The following is a 27,096-nucleotide window of genomic DNA, read 5'->3' as shown; positions in this document are numbered from 1 at the left end:
GAGCAAACTATCCCACTGCTTAGGAAAGACAGGAAGTATGGCAAGAGACCACCCTTGCTTAACCAGGAGATCTTCAATGATCTAAAAATCAAAAGAGTCCTACAAAAAGTGGAAACTAGGTCAAATTACAAATGATGAATATAAACAAATACAAGTATGTAGGGAAAAAATTAGAAAGGCCAAGGCACAAAATGAGAGCAAACTAGCTAGAGACATAAAGGGTAACAAGAACACATTCTACAAATACATTAGAAGCAAGAGGAAGACCAAGGACAGGGTAGGCCTGTTACTCAATGGGGGGAGGGGGGGATAATAGAAAATATGGGAATGGCAGAGGTGCTTAATGACGTCTTTGTTTTGGTTTTCACTAAGAAGTTTGATGGTGATTGAATATCTAACATAGTGAATGCCAGTGAAAATGAGGTGGGATCAGAAGAAGCTAAAATAGGGAAAGAACAAGTTAAAAATTACTTAGATAAGTTAGATGTCTTCAAGTCACCAAGGCCTGATGAAATGCATCCTAGAATACTCAAGGAGCTGACTGGGGAGATATCTGAGCCATTAGCGATTATCTTTGGAAAGTCATAGAAGACAGGAGAGATTCCAGAAGACTGGAAAAGGGCAAATATAGTGCCAATCTATAAAAAGGGAAATAAGGACAACCCAGGGAATTACAGACCAGTCAGTTTAACTTCTGTACCCAGAAAGATAATGGAGCAAATAATTAAGCAATCAATTCGCAAACATCTAGAAGATAATAAGGTGATAAGTGACAGCATGGATTTGTCAAGAACAAATCATGTCAAACCAACCTGATAGCTTTCTTTGATAGGGTAACAAACCTTGGGGATATGGGGGAAGCGGTAGATGTGGTATATCTTGACTTTAGTAAGGCTTTTGATACTGTCTCACATGACCTTCTCATAAACTAACTCGGGAAATGCAACCTAGATGGAGCTACTATAAGGTGGGTGCAAAACTGGTTGGAAAACCGTTCCCAGAGAGTAGTTATCAGTGGTTCACAGTCATGCTGGAAGGGCATAACGAGTGGGATCCCGTAGGGATCAGTTCTGGGTCTGGTTCTGTTCAATATCTTCATCAATGATTTAGATAATGGCATAGAGAGTACACTTATAAAGTTTGCAGATGATACCAAGCTGGGAGGGGTTGCAAGTGCTTTGTAGGATAGGATTAAAATTCAAAATGATCTGGACAAACTGGAGAAATGTTCTGAAGTAAATAGGATGACATTCAATAAGGACAAATGCAAAGTACTCCATTTAGGAATGAACAATCAATTGTACACATATAAAATGGTAAATGACTGCCTAGGAAGGAGTACTGTGGAAAGGGATGTGGGGGTCATAGTGGACCACAAGCTAAATGTCAGCAGTGTAACACTGTTGCAAAAAAAGTGAACGTCATTCTGGGATGTATTAGCAGGAGTGTTGTAAGCAAGATACAAGAAGTAATTATTCCGCTCTACTCAGCGCTGATTAGGCCTCAACAGGAGTATTGTGTCCAGTTCTGGGCGCCACATTTCAGAAAGGATGTGGACAAATTGGAGAGAGTCCAGAGAAGAATGATTAAATATCTAGAAAACATGACCTATGAGGGAAGGTAGTCTGGAAAAGAGAAGACTGAGGGGGAACATGATAACAATTTTCAAGTATGTAAAAGGTTGTTACAAGGAGGAGAGAAAAAAATTGTTTTTCTTAACCTCTGAGGATAGGACAAGAAGCAATGGGCTTAAATTGCAGCAAAGGCAATTTAGGTTGGACATTAGGAAAAACTTCCTAACTGTCAGGGTGGTTACGCACTGGAATAAATTGCCTTGGGAGGTTGTGGAATCTCCATCATTGGAGATTTTTAAGAGCAGGTTAGACAAACACCTGTCAGGAATGGTCTAGATAATACTTAGTCCTGCCTTGAGTGCAAGATCCCTTGCAGTCCTATGATTCTAAGTATGGAACTGGTGAGACAGCCTTAGTGGGACAAAGGAGCTAAAGTAGCAGGATGGTGTTGGATACGTCCCAAGTTCACATGCAGTATTGTTGTAGCCGTGTCAGTCCCAGGATATTAGAGAGACAAGGTGGGTAATATCTTTTACTGGACCAACTTCTGATCATGAAAGACAAGCTTGTGCTAAATGTTAGTTTTATTCTTAGAGCATAAGAACGGCCATACTGGGTCAGACCAAAGATCCATCTAGTCCAGTATTCTGTCTTCTGACAGTGGCCAATGCCAGGTGCCCCAGAGGGAATGAACAGAACAGGTAATCATCAAATGATCCATCCCCTGTTGCCCATTTCCAGCTTCTGGCAGACAGAGGCCATTGACACCATCCCTGCCCATCCTGGCTAATAGCAATTGATGGATCTATCCTCCATGAATTTATCTAGTTTTTTTGAACCCTGTTATAGTCTTGGCCTTCACAACATCCTCTGGCAAACAATTCCACAGGCTGACTGTGCATTCTTGGTACCACTGGGTAGAATTATTTTGCTCTAATAGAATTGTTTAAAATCACTTAGTTTAAAAGTAATAAGATTGTAAGATTTTAGCGAAGGCAGTTCCAGTATTATTAATTGCATAGAACATTCATCCTTAATCTCCCTTATGTGTAGAGATTACATTTCTAAAAATAAAGGGGAGAAGAGGAGATGGGAAGTAAGGGAGAAAACTGGGTAGGAAGGAATTAAAGAAAAGATGGAAAAACCTCCATATCCCTTCTCTATTCTCTTTCAACTGTCACTCAAATTTAAAAATAAAGTTTTCTAGGGTTCCATTTCTTAGATAATAGGGAGAGGGGTACTAAAGAAAATCTAAAGTAGTTTCAAGTGCCTCTTCCTACTTAGTTTCGTAGCTTGTCTTTGAAATCCTATGCACTTTTTTAGCTAGCTTTAGATGTTTCATGCACTATCATCTGACAGATGTTTTTCCTTTTGGTATTTTAACACAAGGCAAGAGAGATTTGGGGGGGAGTGGTCTGCTGTGCAATAATATATTATGGGCCATATTTCAAAAGAGCTCAGCAGACAAGTGTAGATAACAGAGTCAGTAGCTACAGCTATCCGTGGAGGGATGGCATCCTGGAGAGTAGAACTGCTTGGAATCTGAGAAAATGTTTTTACATAAGAAAATACTGATTCATCAAAGTCCGAACTTTCCCTGGAAACTTACTGGTTTTGACTAAACTTTCCTTGGGAGAGTTTCTGAGGTCCAGGATGGAAGTGAGAGAATGGGGGTGAGCACGTGGGAGACCCAGGTTCAAGTCTCTCCTCTGAATCATTGAGAGCAGGGACTTGAACTTGGGTCTTCTACATCTTGTAGTTGATGGGGTTTTGTTTGTTTGTTGACCTTCTATAAATCATCTAAACTGTGGTAGTTTCACCAATTTTCACTTTCAACACCTACACCAATACTTACATGTAATAGTGCTATCTCTCAGGCATACACATATGAATTGGACCATCAAGCTTGAACTCCGGTTCTCTTTGCAGTTTGTCTGTTATTTGCTTTAAATTTAACTCCTAATGCTATTCGATCAATTATGTAAGATCTCTGTAGTTGCTTATCTATGCTTTGAGCCCAGGACATGAAATGAGCACATCAGATGTCACTCCTTATTACTTACTGTGTTCAAATAATATTCCTCATATAGCTCATTCTCCTTTGAAGAGCAGTATGCATCAAACTTTTGAAAACTATTTTGCCAATTTTGTCTTCCTCCAGGTCAATATCAGTTGCTTGTGATTCTGCAGTTGTAAGCAGTGATATTGCTCTTTGTTTATCTAGCTTTTCAGTTGCACCAACTGCTGTGCTGTAGAGAAGAAAAGTCTGTTTGAAAGTTTTCCAATTACTGTTCATACTTCCTACCATGTGCAGTGAATGTGGAGGCTTGATTAATTCATCTTAGTTGGAAGTCTTATCTCTTCTTCAGTTGCACCTTTGAAAATGCCTTTTCTTTCATTCTTCTGGATTTCACTTAACATTCATGGCACCATACAAAGATCAGTAATTTTTTGTCAACTAGAGAGCAACAGAGCGACTCTGTGCTTTTCCTTTATTCACAACAGGAAGAAGATCATCCTGTTACAGTAACTTATGTGCAACATATCGTTGGAAAGCTATCACAATTCAGTAACTTTCTCCCAGGGCATCAGGGTTCGCACCCACAGTAGAATTTTGGTAACTGAAAGTGGGTAGGCAGTAAAGCTGGTTGAAAAAAAATCACAAAAACTTTCCGACAAAATTTGTTCTTGTTTCAGGTATTTATTTAAAAAAAAAAGTAATTCTTTTTTTTCCAGCTAGCTGTAGCAGGCTGCACTGGGCCCTTACTGGGAGAAAAAAAAATGTGCTTCCTTCCTCTTTCCTACCCATCCGTCCCCACATACTTTGACTTTCCCAAGCCTGGGCCCTTTCCCTCCCACATATTCTTCAGCCATATTCCGTCCTTGCCTAGCCACCATCCCTTACTGTGTTCCCAGCCTTCTGTCCTCTCTTTTTTGCCAGTCACACTTCCTCCCTTTTCATGACACCATCCTCCATCCTTTCCCATTTACTTCAAGTGCCTCCCCCTTACCTTAGGACTGGAGGTCTAACTGCCTTTGCTGGGTCTTAATGATGCTGCATTACTTGCAGCCAGTTTCCTATTTAACGGCACTAATTCAGGGCAGTGTGGAGGATTTATAACAGTCCTGTGCTTCTTGGGATACTCTAGGATTATTTATTAGTATTGTTATTAATTTAGCATTCAGGATTTGTTACGCTCTGTGTTGTCTCAGGCTCCAATAACAAGGCAATCCTTTACTCAAAGAGCTTACATTCTAGATGACAAATACAGCAGCACAAAACATGCTTGAAAAACTAGAGGAAGGAGTTCCCATAGATCGGGGTGGGCAAACTTTTTGGCCCGAGGGCCACATCGGGGTTGCCAAACTGTATGGAGGGCCAGGTAGGAAAGGCTGTGCCTCCCCAAACAGCCATGCCCCCTATCTGCCCCCTCCCACTTCCTGCCCCCTGACTGCCCCCCTCACAACCCCCAGCCCTTCCAACCCCCTCTGCTCCTAGTCCCCTGACCGCCCCCTCCCGGGACCCCCTCCCCTAACCGCCCCCTGGGACCCCACCCCCTATGCAACCCCCCCCATCCAAAACACCACCCCCCCGCTCCCTGTCCCCTGACTGCCCCGACCCCTATCCACACCCCTGCCCCCTGACAGGCCCCCTGGCACTCACACGCCTATCCAACCCCCATGCTCCCCACACCCTTACCGTCCGGAGACAGCCACGCTGCCTAGCAGGAGCTCACAGCCATGCCACCCAGAGTGCTGGCGGCGTGGCGAGCTGAGGCTGCGGGGGTGGGGGGACAGCAGGGGAGGGGCCCAGGGCTAGCTTCCTCAGCTGGGAGCTCAAGGGCCGGGCAGGACGGTCCCGCGGGCTGGATGTGACCCGCGGGCCGTAGTTTGCCCACCTCTGCCATAGATTATGGGGTTCATTTTTAATTTTTTTTTAAATGTATTGATTTTAATTGTAGGCTTCATAGATAATGTGAAGCTTTAGAGAGCATTTGAATGAAGAGAGGCTATGGGGCCTGTTGCACTGGCACTGGGAGGGAAGAAGGTGCAAAGAAGACAGCAGTGGGAGAAAGAAACCATGGAGGCCTCCTGTCTGGCATCGCTGGGGGAAAGAAGATGAGGGGAATGCAGCAGGGCACAACATCCAACATGTCTGCCAGGGCAGGGTTTTGACGCTGAGGACTAGAAGCTAAAAGTTGATGCAGTGAGCAAGGGGAAGCCGGTGCAATGATTCAGCACAGGATAGTGGCACACTCCGATTGCTGGGGAGAATGATCATTTAGTGAAATGGATATTGAGGAGACCAGAAAGGACTAGGAAGAGGATACAGTACTGAAGTGGGGAGATGACAAGGGTATGGACAACTGATGTTGCCATACAATCGGAAACGAAGGATCAGGCTTTTTAAATGTTGTGGAGAAGGAAGTGGCAAGAGCCTGGATGCTCATATGAGGAGAAGGAAGGGGAAGAGCAATGACACAAAGATTGCAAGCTTTAGAGAATGGGAGGATGGTGGACAAAAGAGAGAAAGGGGAGGGATTAGATGAGAAATAAGAAGCTCAGCTGAGCCTGAACTGGAGATAGGCTATCCAGGTAAGCTGTAGGAGAGAAAGGTAAACCTGCAAACTAAACAGGGTGGAGCAAGAAAGGACCAGTTTTAAGTGATAGATTTGGGATTTGTCAGCGTAGGGCAGAAACTATGGAAGCTGTTTGAGTCTCCCAGGAGTAAGGAGAAGAGGAGGGAGTGAAGTACAGAAACATGTGGGGCTTCTACAGAGGAGATAAGGAAGGAAGAATAATCTACCAACAAAGATGCTGTGAAAAGAGTGCTAATGAGGGGACAGGGCCACAAAAGTCAGAGGAGACAGTGAAAGAGATGTTTCAGCCACAAGCAGTATCTTTTGGGACCACATTGTATTAAGGGTATGAATGGTTTATACAGAGCCGTAACTAGGCATTTTTGTGCCCGAGGCAAGAATATAAAATTGCGCCCTCCCCCAAGGCCGGCTCTTCGGCGGCAATTCGGCCACGGGTCCCTCAGTCCCTCTTGGAGGGAAGGGCCTGCTGCCGAATTGCCGCCGAAGAATGAATGAAGTGGCGGCGGTAGAGCCTGTGATTTTGGGGGGTCTAACTCATGATTTTTGACTGCTTGGGCTGGTAATGTTGCTTCCAAGATGGTCTTTGGTTCCAGTCCAGTTCCAATCCAGAGAGGGACTCACAGGTTAAGAGAGGAGGGAGGTGCTGGATATCAGCAGTGGCCACTAGGGATCAGCATGTGTCCTGAGAATGCTGGGAGTTCAGGTTTGCAGGGCAGGATCAGGGGTGGCAGGTTTGTAGAAATTTTGGTGGTGCCCAGAACCCGCCCCCACCCAAACTCTGCCCCCCCCCCACCCGCCCAAGGCTCTGGGAGGGAGTTTGGGGATGGGAGGATGTCTGGGGTCCAGGCCCTAGGCTGGGGCAGGAGATTGGGGTGCAGGCTCTGGGAGGGAGTTTGGGTGAGGGAGGATGTCTGGGGTCCAGGCCCTAGGCTGGGGCAGGAGATTGGGGTGCAGGCTCTGGGAGGGAGTTTGGGGATGGGAGGGGTGCAGCGGGATGGGGTTCAGGGGTGAGGGCAGTGTGTTGTGGCTGCAGATGAGGGGTTTGGAGTGTGGGAGGGGCTCAGGGCGAGAGTAGGGGTGAGGGCTCTGTCTGGGTCTGGGAATGGGAGGTTTGGGGTGTGGGAGAGGCTCAGGGCTGGGGCAGAGGGTTGGGGCATGGGGGGTGAGGGCTCTGGCTGGGACTGGGGATAAGGTGTTTGGGGTGCTGGAGTGGCTCAGGGCTCGGGCAGAGGGTCAGGGTGTGGGGGGATGAGGGCTCTCGCTGAGACTGAGGATAAGGTGTTTGGGGTGCTGGAGGGGCTCAGGGCTCGGGCAGAGGGTCAGGGTGTGGTGGGGGGGTGAAAGCTCTGACTGGGGGTGTGGGCTCTGGGGTGGGGCAGGGCTGGGGATGAGTTTGGGGTCCAGACAGGCTGCTCCGGGACAGGAGCCAGAGAGGAGGACTCCCCCCAGCCCTTTCCCTGCCGGCAGCAGAAAGCTCTGGGGGAGGAGCCCCCCTTTCCTGCCCCCACAGCAGCACACTCACCCCCACCACTGTCACTGCATGTGCTCCTAGGGCCCCTCTCAGGTCCAGGAATCTCCCTCACCTCCCCTGTGGTGGGTGCCGGGGGGTGCTGCGTGCGCCTCCTCCCGTGCTGTTGCCCCTGACTGTAGCCAGCATGGGGCAGGAGCGGTGACTGCGGGCGGGGGGGGGGGGGCCCTGTGCTGCTGGAGGGTCCTGCCGGAAAAGGGAAGGGTCTGAGGGGGAAGGGCAGGCTCAGAGTCAGTCTGCCCTGGCAGTGGAGTTGGGGGGCACTAGGACCCTGCGGCAGCAGTTGTTGCAGGGAGGCAGCAGGGAGCTGCTCTGCTCCGGGGCCGGGAAGGGTGGGGGGAAGCAAGTCGGCGTCGGGGGACACTCGGGGGAGGTGCGGGGGGGCACAGGTGGGGCTGGGGGGGAGATCACCTGGGTTATAAATATCTCCGTGCCAGCCGCCTTCTTTTTTCTTTCTCTCCACCACTTTCTGCGCCCTCCCGACTTTGTGTGCCTGAGGCAAGTGCCTCACTCACCTCGCCCTTGTTACGGCACTGGGTTTATGTATGCAACTCAAGGTGGGGGGCAGAGACAGGAGGTTTGCCATAGCTCCATCAGGAACTAAGAATAGTCGGGGCGTGGGAGGGTGACTAAGATGAATCACTCAAATTGTAAACACCTCCAGAGAGATACCACCCTTGGGGAGTCTTGCATATGCTGGTTCAAACTGGACTTCCCAGAGACCCACAAATAACTAAAGGGCTTTTGGCATAAAAAGGCTGTGTTTAAACTGACTCAGGACCTTCTTTCTGATCCAGCAAATGGACAGGTTCTGTCCAAATGATCATTTGCGGAAGGGTGGAAAAGACTTTGGCCTGCTAGGGCCCCACAAGACTGATGAGTGACCTCTGGTAAGCTTTTAGCATGCATACAGGAACTTCCGTTGTTTTTATATGCTTTTTCTCTGAAATGCTTTTAGCTGAAGAATAAATATGCTTGCTTGGAAAGAGGTGTGTGGTAACTTGTAACTGCTGGCAATACACTGTTCGTAGCTCTCGGAAAGAAAGCCAAGCACAGATGCTGGCCTTCAGGCAATCTGGCTTGCTTGGGATAGCCTAGTGTAAGGCAGGCAGTTGTGCAGCCTGAAAACCCCTCATCGGGGGGCGGGGGGAAAGAGGGGAAGAAAGAGATGTGGATCTCCACCCCAGAGAAGTGGGAGCTGCAAAACTTAAGTTGGTGCCCTCGAGAGACTGTGGAGGGGGAACATAAGTGCTCTTTCCCTGAATCTGTGACAACAAGGCACAAAATTCAGGGGAGGACAGAATGTTGAGGAAGAAGAGGGCGTGATCAACATTACCAAAGACAACAGAAAGGTCAAGGTAGAGACACTGAGACATAGTAGAGCTAGGAAGAGTTGTCTGAGACTTTGGTAAATGCAGTTTAAGCAGAGTGAAAAAGGTGAAAGCTAATTGGTATGGATCCCAGACTGAGGGTATGTCTACACTACGAAATTAGGTCGAATTTATAGAAGCCGGTTTTATAGATATCGGTTTTATACAGTCGATTATGTGTGTCCCCACATAAAATGCTCTAAGTGCATGAAGTCGGCGGACCGCGTCCACAGTACCGAGGCTAGCGTCGACTTCCGGAGCGTTGCACTGTGGGTAGCTATCCCACAGTTCCCGCAGTCTCCGCCGCCCATTGGAATTCTGGGTTGAGATCCCAATGCCTGATGATGCAAAACAGTGTCGCGGGGGGTTCTGAGTACATGTCGTCAGGCCCCTCCCCCTCCGTCAGAGCAACGGCAGACAATCGATTTGCGCCTTTTTACCTGGGTTACCTGTGCAGACAACATACCACGGCAAGCATGGAGCCCGCTCAGCTCAGCTCAGCTCACCGTCATCATATGTCATCTGGGTGCCGGCAGACGTGGTACTGCATTGCTACACAGCAGCAGCTAATTGTCTTTTGGCAGTACACGGTGCAGTATGACTGGTAGCCTTCATCGGCTATCTGGGTGCTGGCAGACGTGGGGCTGCATTGCTATACAGCAGCAGCCCCTTGCCTTTTGGCAGTAGATGGTGTATTAAGATTGATATCTGTCATCGTCGTATTCCAGTTCAGTCAGAGGCACCTGGGCAGAGATGCTTTGTCTCCTGGAGACAGTCCTATTGAACCGTCTTGACGATGATGGCTAGCAGTCGTAGTACAGTATCTTCTGCCAAGCACCCAGAAGATGCCGAGGGCTATCAGTCATGCTGCACAGTCTGCTGCCAGCTTAAGATGTAAAAAATAGATGTATTCATTTGCTTCCCCCTGCCTCCGTGAAATCAACGGCCTGCTGAACCCAGGGTTTTGAGTTCAATCTTTGGGGGGGCCATTCTGTGTGACAGTTGTTTGTGTTTCTCCCTGATGCACAGCCACCTTTGTTGATTTTAATTCCCTGTACCTGTACGCCATGTCGTCAGTCGCCCGTCCCTCCCTCCGTCAGTTTCGCGCCTTTTTTCAGACCAGATGCCATAGCACTGGGATCATGGAGCCCGCTCAGATCACCGCGGCAATTATGAGCACTATGAACACCACGCACATTGTCCTGGAGTATATGCAGAGCCAGGACATGCCAAAGCAAAACCAGGACCAGCCGATGAGGCGATTGCAGCACGGCGACGAGAGTGATGAGGAAATTGACATGGACATAGCCCTCACACAAGGTACGGGCCCCAGCAATGTGCAAATCATGGTGTTACTGGGGCAGGTTCATGGCGTGGAACGCCGATTCTGGGCCCGGGAAACAAGCACAGACTGGTGGGACCGCATCGTGTTGCAGGTGTGGGACGATTCCCAGTGGCTGCGTAAGGGCACTTTCATGGAACTTTGTGACTTGCTTTCCCCTGCCCTGAAGTGCCAGAATACCAGGATGAGAGCAGCCCTCACAGTTGAGAAGCGAGTGGCGATAGCCCTGTGGAAGCTTGCAACGCCAGACAGCTACCAGTCAGTCGGGAATCAATTTGGAGTGGGCAAATCTACTGTGGGGGCTGCTGTGATCCAAGTTGCCAGGGCAATCAAAGACCTGGTGATATCAAGGGTAGTGACTCTGGGAAACGTGCAGGTCATAGTGGATGGCTTTGTTGCAATGGGATTCCCAAACTGTGGTGGGGCGATAGACGGAACCCATATCCCTATCTTGGCACCGGAGCACCAAGCCACCGAGTACATAAACCGCAAGGGGTACTTTTCAATGCTGCTGCAAGCCCTGGTGGATCACAAGGGATGTTTCACCAACATCAACGTGGGATGGCCGGGAAAGGTACATGATGCTCGCGTCTTCAGGCACTCTGGTCTGTTTCGAAAGCTGGAGGAAGGGACTTTCTTCCCGGACCAGAAAATAACCGTTGGGGATGTTGAAATGCCTATCGTGATCCTTGGGGACCCAGCCTACCCCTTAATGCCATGGCTCATGAAGCCGTACACAGGCAGCCTGGACAGTAGTCAGGACCTGTTCAACTATAGGCTGAGCACGTGCCGAATGGTGATGGAATGTGCATTTGGCCGTTTAAAAGCGCGCTGGCGCAGCTTACTGACTCGGATAGACCTCAGTGAAACCAATATCCCCATTGTTATTGCTGCTTGCTGTGCGCTCCACAATATCTGTGAGAGTAAGGGGGGGACATTTATGGCGGGGTGGGAGGTTGAGGCAAATCGCCTGGCCGCTGATTACGCGCAGCCAGACACCAGGGCAGTTAGAAGAGTACAGCAGGGTGCGGTGCGCATCAGAGAAGCTTTGAAAACCAGTTTTGTGACTGGCCAGGCTACGGTGTGAAACTTCTGTTTGTTTCCCCTTGATGAACCCTCCGCCACCCCCGCCCCGTCACCCCGGTTCACTCTACTTCCCTGTAAACCAACCACCCCACCCTCCCCTCCCCCCTTCGAGCACCGCTTGCAGAGGCAATAAAGTCATAGTTACTTCTCATTCATGCATTCTTTATTAATTCATCACACAACTAGGGGGATAATTGCCAAGGTAGCCCGGGAGGGGTGGGGGAGGAGGGAAGGAAAAGGACACACTGCAGTTTAAAACTTTAAAACTTTAACACTTATTGAAGGCCAGCCTTCCGATGCTCGGGCAGTCATCTGGGGTGGAGTGACTGGGTGGCCGGAGGCCCCCCCATCGTGTTCTTGGGTGTCTGGGTGAGGAGGCAATGGGACTTGGGGAGGAGGGCTGTTGGTTACACAGGGGCTGTAGCGGCGGTCTCTGCTCCTGCTGCCTTTCCTGCAGCTCAACCATACGCTGGAGCATATCAGTTTGATGCTCCAGCAGCCGGAGCATCGACTCTTGTCTTCTGTCTGCAAGCTGACGCCACCTATCATCTTCAGCCCGCCACTTGCTCGGTTCAGCCCGCGATTCATCCCGCCACCTCTCCTCTCGTTCAAATTGTGCTTTTTTGCACTCTGACATTTACTGCCTCCACGCATTCTGCTGTGCTCTTTCAGCGCGGGAGGACATCTGGAGCTCCATGAACATATCATCCCGAGTCCGCCATTTTCTCCTTCTAATCTTCGCTAGCCTCTGCGAAGGAGAAACATTTGCAGCTGGTGGAGGAGAAGGGAGAGGTGGTTAAAAAAGACACATTTTAGAGAACAATGGGTACACTCTTTCACGTTAAATTTTGCTGTTCACATTACACAGCACGTGTGCTTTCGTTACGAGGTCGCATTTTTCCTCTTATATTGAGGGCCTGCCGGTTTGGTGTGAGAGATCACTCACGCAGTGCCAGGCAACAGAATTCGGTTTGCAGGCAGCCATGGTAAGCCACAGTCTTTTGGCTTTTTTAACCTTCATAACATGTGGGAATGGTTTCAAACAGCAGCACCCTCATTTCCCATACCAAGCACCCGTTGGGTTGGCCATTTAAAATGGGTTTGCAATGTAAAAGGAGGGGCTGGGGTTTCCGGGTTAACATGCAGCACAAACCCAACGACCCCACCCCCCACACACACACACACCCAATTCTCTGGGATGATCACTTCACCCCTCCCCCCCACCGCGTGGCTAACAGCGGGGAACATTTCTGTTCAGCCGAGCAGGAACGGGCACCTCTGAATGTCCCCGTAATAAAATCACCCCATTTCAACCAGGTGACCGTGAATGATATCACTTTCCTGAGGATAACAAAGAGAGATAAGGAATGGATGTTATCTGCATGCCAGCAAACACCGGGACCATATGCTGCCATGCTTTGTTATGCAATGATTCCAGACTATGTGCTACTGGCCTGGCGTGGTAAAGTGTCCTACCATGGCGGACGAGATAAGGCAGCCCTCCCCAGAAACCTTTTGCAAAGGCTTTGGGAGTACATGAAGGAGAGCTTTCTGGAGATGTCCCTGGAGGATTTCCACTCCATCCCCATACACGTTAACAGACTTTTCCAGTAGCTGTACTGGCCGCGATTGCCAGGGCAAATTAATCATTAATCATTAAACACGCTTGCTTTTAAACCATGTGTAATATTTACAAAGGTACACTCACCAGAGGTCCCTTGTGTGCCCTTAGGGTCTGGGAGCACGCCTTGGGTGAGTTCGGGGGTTACTGGTTCCAGGTCCAGGGTGATAAACATATCCTGGCTGTTGGGGAAACCGGTTTCTCCGCTTCCTTGCTGTGAGCTATCTTCATTGTCTTCATCATCATCATCTTCCGCGTACCCCGAACCCACTTCCCTGTTGCGTGTTTCTCTATTGACGGAGTCAAAGCACACGGTTGGGGTAGTGGTGGCTGCACCCTCTAGAATGGCATGCAGCTCTGCGTAGAAGCGGCATGTTTGCGGCTCTCCCCCAGACCTTCCGTTTGCCTCTCTGGCTTTGTGGTAGGCTTGCCTTAGCTCCTTAATTTTCACGCGGCACTGCTGTGCGTCCCTGTTATGGCCTCTATCCTTCATGGCCTTTGAGACCTTTTCTAATATTTTGCCATTTCATTTACTGCTACGGAGTTCAGCTAGCACTGATTCGTCTCCCCATATGGCGAGCAGATCCCGTACCTCCCGTTCTGTCCATGCTGGAGCTCTTTTGCGATCCTGGGACTCCATCATGGTTACCTGTGCTGATGAGCTCTGCGTGGTCACCTGTGCTCTCCACGCTGGGCAAACAGGAAATGAAATTCAAAAGTTCGCGGGGCTTTTCCTGTCTACCTGGTCAGTGCATCTGAGTTGAGAATGCTGTCCAGAGCGGTCACAATGAAGCACTGTGGGATAGCTCCCGGAGGCCAATAACGTCGAATTCCGTCCACACTACCCCAAATCCGACCCGCAAAGGCCGATTTTAACGCTAATCCCCTCGTCGGAGGTGGAGTAAAGAAACCGGTTTAAAGGGCCATTTAAGTCGAAAGAAAGGGCTTCGTCGTGTGGACGTGTCCAGGCTTAATTCGATTTAACGCTGCTAAAGTCGACCTAAACTCGTAGTGTAGACCAGGCCTCGGTTAAAGGAGAGTAAATTGATCCAGTTGTTGTAAACAATCAATAGTCAAAGACAAGTAGAATGGTCAGGTTTGAGTCTTTTGAAAAAGAGGGATACTACTAGGGCATTTTTGAGGGGGAAAGAGGTTGACCCTAATTATATTCATTATGAATTCTTACTGAGGCATTGAGCTAATGTGCATGCATATTTAAATCAGGAGACTGACAACAAGTGATGCAGTATGAACAGGGTCTAGAAGAGATGATGTCTAGACTGTGGGAGTTGCGAGCAAGGATTCCCACAGAGGGCAGTTGAGAAGAGGAAATGCTACTGGGGGAGGGGAAGCAGTAGGCTGCATGAAGTTGGGGTAGGCTGGCCAGCCAGCTGGCCAATTAAATTGAATCTGGGACAAAATTGGCCTCAGTAATATCAGCCACGAAACCTGTACTGTTCCTAAAAAACGGAACAATCTTGGCAAAGTGTCACAGTCAGTTCACCCTAGTTATATAACCAATATAGTATTTTGGTATAGATATTGGACTTGACTTGAATTTTCTTGGCTGTAAATGCAATTACCTTGGACATGCCTATTAAATAATATGGACTAGATGACCTCTTGAACTCCCTTCCAGCCCTACATTTCTCTGTTTCTGCGTGCAGATGGTATTTTGAATTCCCTCTTGTCATTGTTTTACCACAAGAAATGCCTATTTACTGTGCCCAGAATCCTTTGAAGGAAGTTTTGGGAGTGGAATGTTAGCTCCACACCTCATCTTATGAAAATTCCACAAGACTACAAGATATTACCTTGCAATAGGAAATCCCATCAAAGTTCACCATTAGTCATTTTAGAGATTGTCCACTATAAGGAGTATGCATGTTTGGATAGGGCTGGAAGTTTAGACAGGTTGGCATTCTCCATTGGTCAGGTACTTAGTATGAAGCTATAATCCCCATCTCCAGAAAATCTAAAACTTCATTGTGAGCTCTGTTTAGTTTGCTTGGATATTGCAGCTGACAGTTTCATCTGTCAAAATTTCAGAGCAGTACCTACATTACTTATGCACAGTTAGGTGATGTCAGTACCCTATTTAACTCAGTTTCCTGAATTATTTAGTTCGAGATTGATCTATCTGTCTGTCTGTCAATCAGTTTGATTGTAGGGTTTTATACCACTGGCTGCAAAACTACTGCACCTCTGACCCCTTCTCTGGCCGCTCATTGCACCACTCTCTAGCATGAGGCCTTGTGCCTTTACCTCCCTGGAGTAGAATCACACATTTCTTCCACTCTTAGATCAGGTGGTTGAGTCTCCCACTCTGTGGATGAACCAAGCTTACCCTCAGCAGGTTGTACGGGACTTGGTACCTGCAGCTCTTCCCTTTGGAAACTTTTGGCCAGCATTGAATAGTGACCACAAACTGCCTTCTTAAAACAAAGTATTGTTTAATCTTAACAGCAGAAATAAGGCAAAGTATAAAAGTAGAGGCTTTTAAAACAATAAACAGTCTATACATGTGCCTAAAGGTTGAGGCAGGCCTGTCTTACCCCAGATCATTGGCCTCTGGGGCTCAATCAGTTCCCCTACAGTCACTGTTTGCCTTGTCCTTGAGGGCCTGTCTTTTTATCTTGCCAAAGTTCCTTGTTCCAGTATTCATGGGCTTGGGTCCCCGTGTGGTTACAAGCTGGGACACCGCCACCCTTTTGTCAAGCTAGACTGTTGAGCTCAGCTGGGTGTCAGACGTAAAACTTCAAAGTGAATTGCCCCTGCATTGTCACTTATGTATCAGTAAATGGGTGGCTATCTGAAGCAATTGTCCTTTTCCCAGCTTATGTCCAGACAACCCCCGCTTGAATTCCTCTTGTATTTATACACTAACCCCCACTTACAACAGATGAACAGAAAGACCATATATAATATTCATCAGTTATTACAGATCATCTCCAAACCCACCACACTCATTACCATGTTACCTGAATGCCTTCCATTTATTCCAATAGTAATAGCAAAGTCATTAGCGGACTTTGTGGAATCATAAGGTCTCTGTCACTTTTCCCTTTCAATGGTAAAAATTCTGATTGGGGTGAGGATTTTGTTTTTGATTTTTTTTTTATATGTTATTAATTCCTCTTTTTGTGTTGTGGCTGGCAGTGCTTTATTTGGTACACGAAGGTGGCAGTGTTATAAGTGTCAGACTTATAGTGTACAAGATTTTTCAGCCAAGAAGGTTTTGCAGCATTTCCTAAAGATGATCAGATTCTGGATCCGCTTAACCTCCTCTGGATGTTTGTTCCATTCCTATATTACATATTTTAGCATATACTTTGTGTGTTTGTGTAATCTGCTTTGTCATCAGCCCAAGGTCATTTCACCTTAGGTTTTTTACATGATTTTTTTAGATGGCCTAAAAAGATTATTCTCTATGTCTAATATTTAGGATGTAAGTCATATGTATTGCATATTACGATGTAAACAAAGACTAAGAAAGACAAGTTTTCTGCCAGGCTATTACATTTTATCTTTTACCTTTTCCACGTGCAAAAAATAAGAGTATTAGCTTGCAAGTTCATGTTTACTTATAATGTTTGCCTGTTATGTTTTGATGTTTAGGAACTTTGAACCAAAAGAACTGGGGGAAGAAATATCCAACATGCAATGGTGCCAAACAATCTCCTATTAATATTGATGAAGATCTTACCCAAGTAAATGTAAATCTCAAAAAACTTAAATTCCAAGGTTGGGAAAAGGAAACTTCAGAAGACACTTTCATTCACAATACTGGCAAAACAGGTAAAATGTCCGATTTCATGTTTTGAGTTAATTGGTCGTCATGAAACTGAAATGTGGTGGATAGCTGAGGTTTTTTAATTATGGTTTTTTGTTTTTGTTTTTTGGGGTTTTTTTTGTTTTAGCCTCTGCATTTTGGATTTTAGCGATTAGCCAAAGGCCAGGTGGTGATAGCAGCCAAGTGTAATAGAAAGCCACTAAAATAAAGAAAACAAATGGAAATTATGTGCACGGTTAGAAATAGCCAAAGTAATCACATCATTAGTATCATCCCATAATGAGTGCTTATTGAAGCTAAATAATAATTTAGCATTTGCCACAAAATAATAATTACTACTAATAATGCCTGTTCTTTGAAGATGCAATTAAGATACAAAAAATCATTTTTAATGTATCATGAATAATCACCCAATCACCAGTAAGTAGTTCATAGGATTACTTAGTGTTTACTGAGCCAAGGTTGCTATTTGGATCTAGTGCTGTAGTTATCAAAAGCTGTTTGGCTGTTGGAGAAGCGGGGGATGGTCTTTTGTTTCAGGCACAGGATTTGGAGTAAGGACATTTAGGTTCTATTCTTGGCTCTGCCATATACTTCCTGTATAATCCTGGACACGTCATTTAACTCCCCTGTGCCTCCATTTCCCTATCTGTAAATTAGGCAAATAGTTCTTCCCTACCTTACAGGAATGTTCTGAGGATAAATTCTTTAATGCTCAAAAAAGTGAATTGAGATCCTCCTCCATTGTTGAAGTTCAAAGTATTTGAAAGGAGCAGCATGGCACTCCAGCCAAACCTCCTTCAGCTTTCTTCATGGCACTGAGTAAGGGAATCTAGGAAACTGAGAATCCACTGCTGTTATGTGTGGCAAGAAGAGAGTACAGTACCGATCATCTAGTCCATCCCTCTGCCCATGTAGGATTGTTCTCCACAACATATCTGTGTTCAGCTCTTTTTCCAGTTTATTTGTAATTATCTGCAGGGACAGAGCTTCCACCACATCCTTTGGGAGACTATTCCACAACCTTGTATATCTCACAATCAGGAAATTCTTCCTGGTATCTAGCCTACATTTTCCTTTCCTTTGGCCACATCTACATGAAAAGTGAAAGTTAAAGCGCCTTAACCACTCCCACCCTCCATCCCATCGCCCCCTCCCCCCGGGAGGAAACTGTCGTTCAGGAGTAAAGTGCCCTTAATCTGTTGTCACTTTATCCTCCTCCAAGGAGTGTCCTATGTCCTAGTGTAGACAAGCCCTAAGTGTTACCTCATTATTTCTAGTTAACCCCCTTCTACCATGCTCAATAAATTCTTTCTCTCCATTCCCATTTGCATTATCAACACATCCACTCTCCGGAAGGTCTATATCCTAGGATTGCAAAGATAGGACATTAGGGTTTTGTTTTCTTTCCTTAGAAGGAGGGCTTCACTGGTAGGCCAGCTTTCTTGAGCTTTCGTTTAATGTAAGACTATGACAGGTTTCAGATGAATTAAAAAACAATGGATTATGAGAGTGCATTAAAGTAATTCAGCTCCCCATATGTCTATTTTATTAATCAAAGTTTGAAATGAAGTAAAATACATTTCATTTTGTTATTAGCAGCTATAAATCTCCCAAATGGTTTTCTTTCTTATCTGAATAATCCACATTCTGTCAAGCTGTTGATGAAATGTAAGGAGAACCACCATATGTTCACCTTTTAGCTAGTAATGTTGATGTATTTGAATTTCAAATGCACAGACATGCTCATTGACCATTCTTTTTTTCTCTTTAGTGGAAATTAACCTGACAAATGATTATTATGTCAGCGGAGGTGGCTTAGAAACAGTATTTAAAGCAAGCAAGATAACTTTTCACTGGGGAAAATGCAATATATCGTCAGATGGATCGGAACATAGTTTAGAAGGACAAAAATTTCCTCTTGAGGTAATGAATTGTAATAGACTCAATTCTGTACAGTCCTGCAAATAATCAAGTTATTTGTTAAAGATGTTAATTTATCATTTGATTAGGGTACATTGTGTGTATATAATCCTCCTTCAAATCCAAATGAGTAATATTTAAATGTTATGTTTGCAAATATGAATCAAGGACTGATCCAAAGCACATGTAAGTTTTGCCACTGACTACAGTAGCCTCTGAATGAGGTGCTTCCTGTACAGTTGTATTTAGTTTGCCATTCTGAAAATGAAGTGTGCATTTTCAAATTCAGAATTGCTCAGGAGAGATGAGCACAAATCTTGGTATCAAATACAGGGTCTAATCCTGCAAACTGAATATAGGCCCAATTGCCACAGATGATCAAATACCTGAGAGTTACAGTAAACTCCATGGACCCATTCATAGTCTATTATAATAAGTTACAAAATAGTATATATCTCTGAGGGGACAAATGGAGGGATGGGGTTGCTGGGGTCCTCTCTTCCTCTCTTCTCCCCAGTTCCATGGAGAACTGTTAGGCACAAACTTTTACTGTGGCCAGTGCGGTCCATTCAGTCTTCTTGACTTCATGATGCATTTGGACTTGCCATTCAAGCTCCTACCTTATATCTTCCATCCTGCCAGGACTAGGGTTGCCATATTTAAACAGTGAAAAAAGAGGACACTCCACGGGGGCCCCAGGCCCCGCCCCCAACTCCGCCCCTTCCCCACCCCCATTCGAACCCCTTCCCCAAAGTCCCCGCCCCAACTCCGCCCCCTCCCCTGAGCACCCGCATTTCCCCTCCTCCCTCCTGCCCCCCGGGCTCCGGCTGCTGCTGCGCTGGGGAAGTTGCTTCGGCAGCAACTTGAACATGAAGCCGGTAGCGCTCGGGCAAAAGACACTTGGGGGACCCCGAGTGCGAGTGGCTGCAGCAAAACTAACAACTCCCCCGATCTGCGGGGGCACAGAGGCGGCGGGCGGCATCCGAACGCCCAGCCGCCTCCTCCCCGGGCTCCGGCTGCTGCTGCGCTGGGGAAGTTGCTTCGGCCCCCGCCGCGGTGGAGAGCGGCAGGAGCCAGGAAAGTTGGAGCCTGGGGAGGAGGCGGCGCCGCGCTCGGATGCCGCCACCGCCTCCGTGCCCTGGCAGATCGGGGGAGTTGTTAGTTTTGGCTTTGTTGCAGCCACTCACATTCGGGGTCCCCTTACCATGCCTCCCTATTTTCCCGGACATGTTCGGCTTTTTGGAAATTCCTCCTGGACAGGGATTTGAGGACGAAAAAGCCGGACATGTCCGGGAAAATCCGGACGTATGGTAACCCTAGCCAGGATATCAGGGAGCAGAGCCTCCTCTGAAAACATCCCATGGGAAGAGGGGTGGAGTCACAAACTCTGCCCCAAGGTTGGGAGCCAGGTTTTGGTTGACCATGGAGCTACCCCTGTGGTGGAAGAGTGAGGGTATGAGGATGTAGAGCCTGATGCAAGCATACAGTTCCAGCCGACTCCAGGCTGCAGAAGAGACAGGATCAAAGACTTGGTTGTATTACCAATACATCTCTACTTTTAGTTTGGGGGTAGATACAGTGGGTAAAATCCTGACCTCCTGAAGTCAATAGTTTTGCCATTGGCTTCACCAAGTAAGTTTTCAGGCAATGGATGAGAGAACTACAGAAGAAGCATTTATTAGAATTAAAGTTTGTTACTGTTTCAAGATTTTTCTCAGCGTAGGAATATCTGAAATAAATAATTGTATTGTTTAAATTCTTTTAAAGATTTTTTTCTATCATGTAATGTAAACCTCTGAAAATTGAAGATCTAATCTTTATATTTACAGATGCAAATCTACTGCTACGATGCAGATCAGTTTACAAATTTTGAGGAGGCAATTAAAGGAAATGGGAAGTTAAGAGCTTTATCAATTTTATTTGAGGTAACCATTTTGTATATCTGTGGCGTTAACTTTGCTTTGAAATATAGCAAATATCCAATCTGAAGCTAAATGGTTCTGGTATATAATAAGCACATTAATATATATTTCTAATTTATTTTGCACAAAAAACAATTTGGCAAATATGTGTGATTACTCTTCTTTAAATCCTCTGTTGCCGGCTCAGCTAACTTATAACTTTCATTTTTTTATTTAAACCCTGTTTTTAATAAAGTATACAATTTCTCTTTAACAGGTTGGCCTGGAAGATAATATGGATTATAATGCAATCATCAAAGGAGTAGATAGTGTTAGCCGGTTTGGTGAGTTTATCTTCTTGCTTGATTGGTTATTGGTTGGGCCAAATTCTGCTTTTGAATGTGCATGCAAAACTTATTGAAGCTATTGGGAACCATGAACCTCCCAAAGCTGGATTTGGTCACTTTTGTTAAAACCAAAATAAAAAATGGCACAAATTGGTTATATTTCCCTCAAAAATGATTACTTGAAAAAACTGGAAAAACCTGAGTCACAAAGTGAAACATTTAATTTTTCCAAGGCCTTTGCCACACTTTCAGTGTTTGGTCAAGAGAAATTACCAATTTATTCATTAAGGTTTCTTAGTCGTACATATCTGAGTTTTCTGTGCAATTCGTAGGACAAATACAACTATTGTAGCAAACAAAGATCTGTCTTACAAGTCTAGTTCTGGGAACAGAGTGAGATTTTATGAATGTCAGTATTCAATAGTCAGGGGGCTATATTGCACTTTCAGTGACACTGGTGTCAATCTGAAATAACTCCGTCAGTTTCCATGAAATTACTTTACATTTACACTGGTGTCAGTCAGAGCAGATTTCGACTCAGTGTGTGAATGCTTTGCTTTTTAAAAAAGTGTCTATTCATTTACATCAGAGCATGCTGAGTAGAGGATGGTGCATCAGGAGACCTTTTTTCTGTTACTTACGCTGTCTCACTGCGGCCCCAATTGAGGAAACCATTTAAGCACATGAGTGAGGATTCTTTCCTAAATCAGGGCCAATGACCTTGGGTAAGTAATCAAGCCCTGGTCTACACCTAAAACTTAGGTCAAACTAGCTACGTCGCTCAGTGCTGTGAAAAATTTCATGCCCTGAGTGCCATAGTTAGGTTCACCTAACCCCTGGTGTAGACTGAGCTAGGTCGATGAAAGTATTCTTCCGTTGACCTAGCTACTGCCTCTGGGAGAGGAAGATTACTGACATTGACCGAAAAACCCCTTGTGTCAATGTAGGAAGTTTATATGCTACACCACTACAGCTATAACACTGTAGCTGTGCTGTTGCAGCAGCTTTAGTGTAGATATATCCTCACCCCGCCTGGCTCATCAGTTTCTCTGTCTATAAAATGGGGATAAAAATACCTACCTTTTGTAAAAAGTCCTCTGAAATATATGGATTTAAAATGTAAAGTATTGATTATTTATTCTGATTAGTTATTATAGGATGTGTGTCATAAACGTTTCAAACATTTTAAAATGGAAGCAGATATCTGTCTCCAACAGACAAACACAAAACAAGGTGATGGAACTTTCGTAGCTTATAAGGACAAGGAGAATTGTGTAAATCAGTGAGGATTCATTATTACAACTGGTCAAAACTCACCAAAATTTCTCAGAAGTGAGAAATCCTACTTTGAAATCTGGTTTTGTTCTGAGTCGGACCAAAGATAAATTTTTCAAAAATTTCTCTCAAACTGGAAATCATGAAAAAAAATCATTTGGAAAACACTGACACATGATGGTTCTGAAAGGAAATATGCTCCCTGGGACAGGTAGCCGCTGACTGAAATTAACATTCATGTCAGTTTCAGTCAGCAGCTTCCCATGATCCCAGGATCTGCAAATCCAGGCACGGAGACCCCTGGTCTTCCAGACTCCTGGTCCAACTTGGGAATCAGCAGCATGGTGTGCCAGCTGACCTGGGAGTCTGGAAGCCCTGGGGTCACCGCCCAAGGAGAGTCTACATAGCAGGGCTGTCCCAGAGCCATGGACCCTGGAAGCCCATCTCAAGACTTCAAGACTCCTGGCTGTACGGCAGAGAGCCTGGAAGCGTTGAGAGCCCCAGCCCAAGCTGTAGTTCTATGTTCCCTGCTGCAGAGACAGGAGCCAAGCACTGGTTAGACGTGGGGCTCCTAGGGCTTCAGTATTCCCTGCTGTGAAGCGAGGATCCTAGACTCTGAGGGTATGTCTAGAGCCCTGCACGGATACAAAAATTTGGATCTGCATCTGATCTGCATCCGTGGTAATTACATTGTATCCAATCTGCAATCCACACTCCACCTTTTATCCACACCAACACCCTCTACAGCAGGGGTTCTCAACCGGGCGCCCGTGGCCCTTTGGGGGGTTGTGAGCCAGTTTCAAGGGGTCCATGAGCCCCATGGTGCCGGAGCCCTGAGCCCCAGCACCCCTCTACAGGTCTGAAGTCCAGAATCCCAGCGCCCCAAGCCCTAGGGGGCTACAGCCGAGAGCTCCTCCCTCCCGCTCAGGGCTCTGGGCTTTATCCCTGTCGGGGGCACCAGGGCTCAATGTTTTAGCCCTGCTGGGAGCACTGGGACTTCAGGCTTCAAACCCCGTCCCCCTCCGCCGCCCTGGGGGGGTACCAGACTCAGAGCTCCAGGCTTTAGCCTTGTGGGGGGCACTGTGACTCGGGGCTTTGCCTTAGCTCTGCCAGGGGCTTTTGGGAGTCTGGGCTTTAGCCCCATGGGGGGCACAAGGGCTTGGGGCTTCAGCTCCACTGGGCTCTGGGCTTCAGCCCTGTGGGTGGAACCTCTGAAACCGCAACCCTACAAGGGGCCACGAATCCCTGGTTGAGAACTGCTGCTGAGCTAGAGCCCGGGGCAGGTAAAAAAATTTGGATCCACTTCCGATCCAAGAAGATAAGCAATATGACCACATCCACGGATGCAGATATCCATGGATATAAAGCAGATACCTGTGGATTTGCAGGGATCTAGGTATGTCTACACTGCAATAAGAGACCTGCATCAGCGAATCTCAGAGGCTGGGCCAACTGACTTGGGCTTGCAGGGCTTGCATGTGGGACTAAAAATAGCACTGTTGATGTTTGGACTCAGGGTGGAGCCCGGGTTCTGAAACCTGGGAGCGGGGAGGCTCTCAGAGCCCAAGTGGGAATGTGTACCCTGCTATTTTTAGTCCCACAGCACCAGCTCTGTGAGCCCTGGTCAGTTGACCTGGGCTCTGAGACTCACTGCCACATTTCTTTCTTTCTTTCTTTCTTTCTTTCTTTCTTTCTTTCTTTCTTTCTTTCTTTCTTTCTTTCTTTCTTTTTAACAATGTAGATGTACCCTCAGAACTGCAACTAGAGCCTGGGTTTCCAGGGCTGCCAGGCTCCCAGCTCCACATCAAGGAGCCTGGAAAACCTGGATGCCCTAGCATGACATGACTGCGCCAGAACAGGGAAGCCCAGCGTCCACAGTAGCTGGCCTTGTGAGCAGGCAGGGAAGTGTTTCCATTGTAATCTTGCTTGTAAGTCAATGAAAGTTTGTCAAACCTGACTTGCTTTCGCAAGACATTTCAGGTTTGATGAACTGGCACTTTCTGACAAAGCTGTGTTTCATCAAAAAATTTCTGACCAGCCCTATTCATTAGTTTTAGATGCCATGCTTACACGAGACACCTGAAGGGAAATTGTAACCCATCAAGGTGAACATCATCCAACAACCTTGCTGAGGAGCTGTAAAGCGAAGGGCAGCAGTTGTCAAGCTACATGACACTTTAATGATGAAGAGAACATGCTTTATTTGAATAGATCTAAGCGAGCTCACAAAATTCAGACCAAGACTAATTCAGATGGTTTATACTGGAGAAAGATGTATAGTACATCAGCTGTCCTTGTAAATCATATCTTATATTTTGTATATTAAAATGAGAGTTGATGAGTTCTCAGGCTCTAGAGTGGAAGTATTCTCAGTTTCTTCCCAGGCTAACATTCTGGGAATAGAAACCAGTCATGTTACTATCTGACATAGGACATTTTCTCTTGAAACTTTTCAGATGTTTAGTTTTATAGTCTAGACTGTGAAACAGAACACAAGTTGTTACTAACATCCAAAGTTCCACAAGCTATTGAAGAACCTTCTAGCAAAGGAAGTTATCTTATTAGGACGCTTGCTGTAAATGTCAGGTTTGATATCCTGATGCTCACAACTACAAAAGCGTTTGTGAAGATAGAATTATTTAACTAGATATAAACTAGATTGTTAGGGTGGCTGCAATCTGAAGGTGCCTAGGAGGTTGACAGAATACTACAGTTAGGTGGAAATATTTTGCTCAACACTGTTAAATGTTCCCCTGTCATCAGATGTGGACAAGAACAAGTCATTTTGAAAGAAAAGATGATTTCTAAGACTTGACTCAGCAGAACAACTGTGATTCTGTGTAATAAAATGGCCAACAGTTTATAGTGGAATGTTAAGGTGACACTAAATGGGGATGAGTTACAAACATCACTGAGGACAGATATAATGCAAAGGGATATGACTAGGTTAGAAATACATGCATGTGGGGAAAATAATTTGGAATGGATATTTATTGAGAGAGGGAAGTTTACACAGCAGTAACATTGAAATGAACCTAGGGATGATAACAAACAGCAAATTATATAGACATGAGTCAGATTTTATTTAAAATCGCATCTAAAAGGACCAGTGGTATTTTAGATAAACACAATCATCCTCTCATGGAAGTGGGATTGTCCAAAAGCTGGTAAATTCCCCCACTTGAGGAAGCTGGTATAATCTCTGCCAGTTCCTCTGATGGGCTCCTGCTACCTCACCAGCTGAATCTCAGTTAGCTCATCCTCATTCAAGCCCCAATCCTGGCAAGATACCAGGGAAGTGGATGAACTGCACCAGCCATACATTTACACGCGTGACTAAATGTGTAAGTGGGGTTTTTCCATGCTCTTCAGTGAGTGCAAAGCATCTAAGTGAACTGAAATGTTTCTCCTTCCTCCTCTGATATGTGTGTATGCAAAGAAAGTAAAGGCTTCTCTACACTTGAAACACTACAGCGGCATAGCTCCAGCACTTCAGTGTAGACACTACCTACACAAATAGGGGTTCTCCCATCGGCATAGGTAATCCACCTCCCTGGCAGGCAGTAGCTAGGCTGATAGAAAAATTCTTCTGTTGACCTAACGCTGTCTACTCCGGGGGGTTAGGTCAGTATAGCTACATCTCTCATGGGTGTGAAGTGTTCACACCCTAAGGGCATGGCTATACTTGCAGATGTAGAGCGCTTTGAGTTAAACCAGCCTTCGTAGAGCGCAGTACGGAAAGCGCTGTAGTCTGTCCAAACTGACAGCTGACAGCGCACTGGCATGGCCACATTAGCAGCTCTTGCAATGGCCACAGAGAGCAGTGCATTGTGGTTGCTATCCCAGCATGCAAGTAGCTGCAATGTGCTTTTCAAATGGGGGGGTGGGGTGGAGTGTGACAGGGAGTGTGTTATGTGTATGTGGGGGGGGAGAGAGTGGGTTTTTGGGGGGCTGAGAGTATGTCAGCATGCTGTCTTGTAAGTTCAGACAGCAGCAGACCTCCCCCACCCCCCTCCCTCCGGCCTCTCTCTCTCACACACACACAGCATTCCACAGTAATGGTTGCTTTGTCTCGGAGCAGATAAGCATGCCGGCTTTCAAACGGAGCTTTCAAAGGGCATATCCAAAACAATGACAAGAGTGGCCACTTGGCTTAAGGGGATCATGGGACATTTCCAGAGGCTGATCAGAGTGCAGTAATGCAACACCTCGTTCACACTGACGCTGGGGCGCTCCAGCGGGGGTGCATCAAACATTATTCTACTCGCCGAGGTGGAGTATCAGGAGCGCTCTAGCCGTGAAGTCAGAGCGCTCTACGTGCCTTGCCAGTGTGGACAGGTAGTGAGCTAGTGCGCCTGGGGCTCCTTTAATGCGTTGTAACTCGCAAGTGTAGCCAAGCCCTAAGAAATGTAGCTATGCTGATGTGAGCTCCCTGTGTAGACCATCCCTTACTGTTGCGTACAGGGCAGTCACCTGAAGTGTTACATCATCTTGAAAGAGGTCTTCATCTCCCATTCTTTCTCTTGTAACATTGTTCCTTGAGCTTTCCCATTCTTTTTCGCCATGTTTCACTATTTCCTGCATCTCAACACAGTTTGCTCCAGGCTAGAGTAATATAATGCTCAGTGTGTTCCAATGAAGTAACACTTCTCTGGACTAGACGGCACATCATATGCAGCTTTCATACCTCTTCCCTGCCCCACAGAGGGTAAGAGGTACTGTGAATGTGATGCAT

The 27,096-nt window shown here is 46.4% G+C and overlaps 1 protein-coding gene across 1 annotated transcript in view; it reads left to right on the top strand.

The window, feature by feature from the left end:
* Positions 1-27,096, top strand: part of PTPRZ1 (protein tyrosine phosphatase receptor type Z1) — a 196,499-nt gene that overhangs the window by 84,401 nt on the left and 85,002 nt on the right. The window contains exons 3-6 of the mRNA XM_065401331.1: positions 16,741-16,920; positions 18,690-18,841; positions 20,668-20,763; positions 21,017-21,083. Coding sequence (XP_065257403.1) covers positions 16,741-16,920; positions 18,690-18,841; positions 20,668-20,763; positions 21,017-21,083 — 495 coding nt within the window. The remainder of the gene's footprint in view (positions 1-16,740; positions 16,921-18,689; positions 18,842-20,667; positions 20,764-21,016; positions 21,084-27,096) is intronic.

The sequence above is a fragment of the Emys orbicularis genome, chromosome 1 (genome assembly GCF_028017835.1).
Source record: "Emys orbicularis isolate rEmyOrb1 chromosome 1, rEmyOrb1.hap1, whole genome shotgun sequence".
Taxonomy (NCBI): Eukaryota; Metazoa; Chordata; order Testudines; family Emydidae; genus Emys; species Emys orbicularis.
This window is presented reverse-complemented; position numbering and strand designations above follow the sequence as displayed.